Below are 6,434 nucleotides of genomic sequence, written 5' to 3'. Positions count from 1 at the left end.
CACAACCTCGTCTCAATCTGCAACAATAACAACGTTCATTTCTCGGGTACTTATTCAAAAGGACGTATGTGATTTTGTAAACAAAGATTCAAACGTCGATTTGTCCAATCTGATGACACTCCCACGCAAACCAACACCACCAACAGGTAGCCGAAGGCTTCCCCTGCCTTCCTGTGGTGATAGTTTGCGTGGGAGTGCCATCAGATTGGACAAATCGACGTTTGAATCTTTGTTTACAAAATCACATACGTCCTTTTGAATAAGTACCCGAGATTTGGCTCACGTTTTGACAGTTCTCAATGCTCGATTAGCTTACAATGGCTGCTTTCGCATATCTCTCATTAAAGGATCCCTAGTACATACACTCAAAATAATCAACTGATAAATTTTAAGTGCGAAACTCGCATAGAATTTATTTTAGACACCGGTTGCCAGTTTTAAGTGCACCTTATAGGAAATATGTGCAACCATAATGAATAGCATTTCTCTCTTGGAATAATTTTAAGTGCATTGGCTTTTGAAATTGAACTATAGTTTGCCGCACATAAAATTTATTACGAAGGCAAACAACGAACCACGCCACTGCCATCAACAAAACGAAAGAAACTGCGCAGAGTGTAATCTGCTCAACTTGTATTGTTCGCGATTCATTTAAGAATCGATTGTAGCTAAAGCAGTTGTGCGGTAAGTAGAAAGCTCATGATTACAGTTCTACAAAATTAAAAATCGGTAATTATTTTCTTTTAGAAATTGGACCAAACCTTCGAATAGAACATCCGTTCTGACTCAAGCGGTAATGTCGATCATCAGCCATGCAGGGGATAATAAAAGAGCTGAAAAAAAGAGTGTATAGTAGCAGCATTAAATCAAATGTGTAGTTCTTAATAAGAACTAAATTTATTTCCTGATGAAATGGAAAGTGACGTAGCGGTGGATATCATCAAAAAATAAATCGTCTGCAGTAATTTCAAACCTCGAACAACACAGTTTCATCGTTTTATCGATATTTCTCAAAATAACACGACCTCATCGCAATAGTACGGCTATAATAAATCATGTTTTACAAACGCATACGTTGATTATTTCATATTTATCACAATAATAAACTACAACCAGTATTTATGATTAATATAAAATGTGTTCAAATCTAATGAATATAAGCGAATTAGTTTAATCATGAATAATAAGTGCAGCTCTAATAGAAAATCCAATACATTTGCACATAAAACTTATGATGATTGAATCGGAATATTTCCATTAGCGCCGCACATATTTTGCAAATGCAAAGTACACTGGTCAAAATATAAGTGCGGGGCACATATATATAAAATGCATTTTGTTCTGAGTGTACCATTTCGACTAAAGAATGGGTCACTGACGGCTGTCTAATACCGTTATCTGTATATTTTGAACAATGGATGCATGCTTCTATTGGTCAATTGATTATATTTCATCAAACCAATAACGATGTTCAATTCCAAACATGAGCGAAGTTAGGAACACTTTTGCGCGAAATTAGGAAGTACCATTTTTTCTTGCGCGAAATAAAGAGCATACAACGGTCTCAGATTCATACCCCAATTTTTTTTTAAATAGCGGCAAAATTTGCAAGTAACATTTTTTTGAGAACCTAGAATCCTTCTACTACGTGATGCAGTAGCAAATGTTTCCAAATGGCCATTACATGTTTTTTAATGAACGTTTTAACTTTGTCAGTTTTTAAGTGGGTGAAATTAGGGTACTTCACGGTAATTCCAACGGAAAGTATCAACACTTTTTTCATTCAACACGCTTCACCTCATGCAATACGTAGAATACGCACAATATTCCTACCGGTAGTCTATCAGCAGGTATTCCCGGTAGACTATTGTGCTTTGAAATTTTTCGGAAAACAATTCTTACAAAACCTTTCTATTTTGAAAATTTTAAAAGAAAAAGTTCAGATTATTAAATATAAAGAATAGCACGTAACAAGCATGATTGTATTGAAAGAAACTTTATTGGATCAGACTCAAATTTCAGAATGATATAAAAACGAAGAACCGCTTAGATCTTATTGAAAGCAGCAATGTCAACCGACTGGACAAAGTCCTCGAAGTCCTGAATCTTCTCCTGCAGCTCGTCAACAGAAACCTTGTCATCCTCGATAACACAGCAGATCTGCAGTTTTTTGATACCGTAACCGACCGGGACCAGCTTGGCAGCACCCCAAAGCAGTCCGTCCATCTCGATGCTGCGAACACTGGTCTCCATTTCCTTCATATCGGTCTCATCATCCCACGGCTTGACATCCAGAATGATGGAACTCTTGGCAATCAGGGCGGGTTTCTTCGATTTCTTGGCGTTGTAGGCGGCCAGACGCTCCTCCTTCAGCTTGGCGGCTTCCGCGCTCTCTTCCTCATCTTCCGATCCGAACAGATCGACATCATCGTCATCATCATCGGCAGCCGGTTTGGCAGGGGCAGCAACGGTAGGTTTACCGCCGGCCAGCTGTGGCAAAGCCTGTCCTCCCCAGGCAGCACGTTCCTGGCTGCTGAAGGAAGCGATGTGACGGTACCAGCGCTGAACATGGACATTATCTCCGGCCGGTGCTTTGCCCAGGGCATCGAACACCGACAAGTCGGCCTTCGATGGGACGTAGCTGTGAATGCAATGAAAAATAGAATCCAAATGTAAGATAGGTTATTTTGCACTTTATAGGAAGAATATGGAATGAAGAACCGGAGCGGTAAACAAACATAATTCTTCTAATCTTTTCTGCGAATTCCGATGAAATCCATCGTTTACGTGTCAATGAACCTAACCTCAAATTCTGTTCCCCTTTACGAAACAAATTTTCGACTTACCCCTCGACGTAGCTGTGATCGGCCAGGAAGTTGTTCAGCTCCTGCAGTCCCTTGGGGGTCTTGACGTCTCCGAAAGCCATTTCAGGGAGTTTTACGTGAATATTTTACAGGAAAATACCGATCCGAGCTAAAGCACGATGTTCAGTCAGCGCTAGCAAAATCACGAAGAGAAACGAAGCTGCAAATTATTTGACAGTTTTTGACCGACCAACACACCGTCAACATCAGCAACCTATTTTTCACCCACCGCAATAAATCATTCAACTATCTTGCGCGCCATCTATGCGTTCGTCTATTAAACAGTCAAAGTGATGCCAGTATTCACGGCAAGATTCACGGTTCTAAAGTACTTTTCATTCAAATCAGAAGTAATAGCGTGAGAACCCAAAATTTATTTATTTTTCCTGCGATTAAGTAAAATTTCCTTAACATTGTACGTTACAACAAAATCACAATTTTGATAATTATATTTACATGTTATTAAAGATATGTCGATGTGCGTTGTCAATACAACACCAATACAACATATTATTCGAACTGAATCGTATTTATTTAATTTCGTTTGTTTGATTTATTATTTTCCAAAGATTAGTGTGTCAATAATAACACTAAATTAATGATTTCGTGTGTGTTATTCTACGTGAAGTTAAACGATTTACAATGATATGGAAATGCTAATATCATCTTCCAAACTTGGACGTACATGTTCATGATAGAATTAGAGGCGAAAGCATAGAATTGATAGTTCCGTTAGGATACGGCAGGCATGAAGAATGTTTTTATAGAAGTCGATTTGAAAGCGAGCGGAGGGCAATATTTGTGATTCGCGAAGTCGAAGGTACGGTGCTGCCATCTACGATTGTTTCGAGTTTGAGTGAAGAAGATGTAAACAAAACGAATGTTTTTGTATCATTATAAAAGTGCATTATTTGTAGGTTTTAGACTGTTTCTATTTATTTTAAAATGTATGTATGAGAATAAGAATAATTTCAAGAGTCATTTTCACAATTCTCCGGAGAAATTATTTGCTTAATCAGGGTAGAAAAACGAGTGAAACTCAGTGTGTTTCAGAATAGTGCTCACAAAAGGTAATTGAAATCCTAAATTTGTTATTGAAAAAATGAATATTGAATCGTTTGAGAATACAACACACGCAGTATCAATACTCATTTGTCGGCAACACAAAAAATCTTTTTATGTTTTTCGCCAGAAGTTCGAAAAAATGGACCACAAAAATTGCTCGAAAATGCATCGCAGTGAACATTCGCGAAGTCGAAGCAAAATTCTTCACACAAACAATGACAGTTCTTTATGGGTTTTTACAGTAGAGCAACAGAGAGGAGGGGATGGCGGCCATGTTTCACTCAAACTCTGACAGATAGCAATGGGATTTCCCATAGGAGGGAAGAGCAGAATTTGCTTCGACTTCGCGAATAGCAGTGAAGATAATGGTGTCAAGTCTGAGGAAAAATCAGCATCTCGAATGATATGTTTTGTTCCCAGTTGTAAACAACGATATAAGCGAGGAATATCGTTCCACAGTTTTCCACCACAAAGCGATAAAATACGATACCGGATCTGGACTCAGCGACTCCGGCTGAATATAGAGCCACTGAAGACATCCCGTATATGCAGCCTCCATTTCAGTATCGGAAATTTCATTACTCCAGGTAAGTTCACAACATCATAACTGTAAACATTATATCAGCTTATTTTTCGTATTCCCAGCCTCGGATCGTATGACTGATCGATTAATCTTAAAGCGATCAGCTGTTCCCGATACCAATTTACCAGAAGCTCCTGTTTCGTCAACCAAAAAGAAGCTGAAGGAAGGGAGGGCTATGCGTGCTGCTAACCGATCTGAAAACAAGCTCGTATTAGAAAAGGCAAATATGATCCCAGATGTTGACACCGATGGAGGAAACAATGAGCAACCGATGGAAATTTACCATCCTCCCCCGATCGACTGTGCAGTTCAAGTTAACACAATCGAATTGGATAACCTCAAAAGGAAACGTACTTCTGCGGTCATTTTTGGGAACGATGACGATTTATTGGCGTGGACAGGACTAAAATCATCGGCAATGCTGAAGGCTATTGTGAAATCAGTGACACTTTTGGAACAATACCGTAGTAGGCCCCATTCGTCTGTTACATTGGAAGAAGAAGTCTTGATTGTTTTTATCAAGTTAAAACTAATATTTCCTTCCGGTGTATCTCCGTACTTTTTCGGCTACATAAGCATACAGTTTCTAATTGTTTCCAAAGAATTCTACCGTTTCTAACCGCTGCCCTAAAGTGTGCTATATACTGGCCTACAGAAGAACTGGTAAAGAAAAATATTCCCCATTACTTTAGGCCTGATTTTGAAGATGTTATCGTAGTATTAGACTGTACTGAAATCCCCATCATGAAACCAAAATGTCTGCATTGCAGAATCAACACATATTCACATTACAAATCACGTGAAACAGCCAAGTACCTGGTAGGAGTAACGCCCGCCGGAAGCATCTCTTTTATAAGTTCTGCGTATGGGGGCAAAATCTCCGACAAACAAATTGTTTTGGAAGAAAAAGTACTTGATCGCGTTAAGCCTGGACAAGCAGTTATGACTGATAAAGGTTTTATGATTGGGGAGGAATGTAAAACACGAGGAGTCAAGCTAGTTAGACCGCCTTTTCTGAATGCTCCCCAAAAACAATTAAGCAGATTGGAAGCCACACAAAATATTTCAATAGCGGCCGCAAGAGTGCACGTTGAACGCGCCATACAAAGAATAAGAATCTTTTCTTTCTTTAATTGTAAAGTGGATACTCGATTTCTACCCGTGTTAGACGATCTAATGATCATTGCCTGTGCAGTAGTCAATTTGTCAAATCCGATACTCGCATACAAGAGATTCTAAAATAATTTTATTCAAACTGTCAATTTAGTTTTTAAGCAGGTACAGATGTTTCATATACACATTAAAATAAACCTCTTTTAAGTTGTCCAACAAACGAATCACATATTCCTCGTCAAAATTCACTGTGATGATTTGACACTTATTATCAGCTTCCGAAAAGATCACAAGATCTGCTGTAATGCAGTTAAGAATGTACATATTCATTTGCAGTTGCTCAAAATCCTTATGACTTCTACGGAGCAGTGTACACTTTTTCATCAAGTGTGGTAAACTTTTTACAACTGTAGTTATAAAATAACTGTAGTTTTACCTGCCAACGGACACTTCATGTCCACAATCTTTTTTTCGTCAAAGACTACACCGTCTGGGGAGCATCCAATCCACGGTATATTTGATGATATTTACAAACCGCATTGATGAACTTTCGCGACGGTATCATTCTCATAAGTCATCATTGCATTTCTCTCGCACCTTCGGCCGTGTTCAATTGCAGTATTTGAAAATTCTCCTGGTAGAATAAGTTTGGTTACTTTTCGCTTCCAATTTTTTGGCTTACAAGAATCTGTTGCATAGAAAGTATACAAATGGTAGGCGTTAGACGCGGTTATCCGCATGCTTCGTTCTTCTTTCCAATCATCGGAATTCTGCTGAAGAGTTTGTATACATATTTCTATGCTCTCTCG

At 38.6% G+C, this 6,434-nt stretch overlaps 2 protein-coding genes across 3 annotated transcripts; one reads left to right on the top strand and one right to left on the bottom strand.

The window, feature by feature from the left end:
• Positions 1-1,980: 1,980 nt before the first annotated feature.
• Positions 1,981-3,034, bottom strand: LOC134226354 (probable elongation factor 1-beta). The gene is made up of 2 exons (XM_062707087.1): positions 2,847-3,034; positions 1,981-2,641 (listed from the first exon to the last, which is right to left on the bottom strand). The coding sequence occupies exons 1-2, from the start codon at positions 2,924-2,926 to the stop codon at positions 2,047-2,049; spliced, it is 675 nt and encodes a 224-aa protein (XP_062563071.1). The 5' UTR covers positions 2,927-3,034; the 3' UTR covers positions 1,981-2,046.
• Positions 3,035-3,748: 714 nt separating this feature from the next.
• On the top strand, positions 3,749-5,785 carry LOC134223502 (uncharacterized). 2 transcript variants are annotated; one of them, XM_062702666.1, is made up of 3 exons: positions 3,749-3,934; positions 4,057-4,516; positions 4,575-5,785. In XM_062702666.1, exons 2-3 carry the CDS (start codon positions 4,231-4,233, stop codon positions 5,129-5,131), a joined length of 843 nt encoding a protein of 280 aa, XP_062558650.1. In that variant the 5' UTR covers positions 3,749-3,934; positions 4,057-4,230; the 3' UTR covers positions 5,132-5,785. The 2 variants fall into 2 exon arrangements, with proteins under 2 accessions (XP_062558650.1, XP_062558651.1); XM_062702667.1 differs by having other exon boundaries at positions 3,910-3,934; positions 4,172-4,516.
• Positions 5,786-6,434: the final 649 nt, after the last annotated feature.

This window comes from Armigeres subalbatus, chromosome 3, assembly GCF_024139115.2.
Source record: "Armigeres subalbatus isolate Guangzhou_Male chromosome 3, GZ_Asu_2, whole genome shotgun sequence".
Taxonomy (NCBI): Eukaryota; Metazoa; Arthropoda; class Insecta; order Diptera; family Culicidae; genus Armigeres; species Armigeres subalbatus.
This window is presented reverse-complemented; position numbering and strand designations above follow the sequence as displayed.

What these genes read in the sequence shown, in the direction of transcription:
- LOC134226354 (XM_062707087.1), bottom strand. Translation starts at nt 2,926, where the DNA reads ATGGCTTTCGGAGACGTCAAGACCCCCAAGGGACTGCAGGAGCTGAAC. An exon ending in GATCACAGCTACGTCGAGGG is followed by an intron (nt 2,642 to 2,846) that starts GTAAGTCGAAAA and finishes TTGCATTCACAG; the next exon opens with CTACGTCCCATCGAAGGCCG.
- LOC134223502 (XM_062702666.1), top strand. Translation starts at nt 4,231, where the DNA reads ATGGGATTTCCCATAGGAGGGAAGAGCAGAATTTGCTTCGACTTCGCG. An exon ending in CGGAAATTTCATTACTCCAG is followed by an intron (nt 4,517 to 4,574) that starts GTAAGTTCACAA and finishes TCGTATTCCCAG; the next exon opens with CCTCGGATCGTATGACTGAT.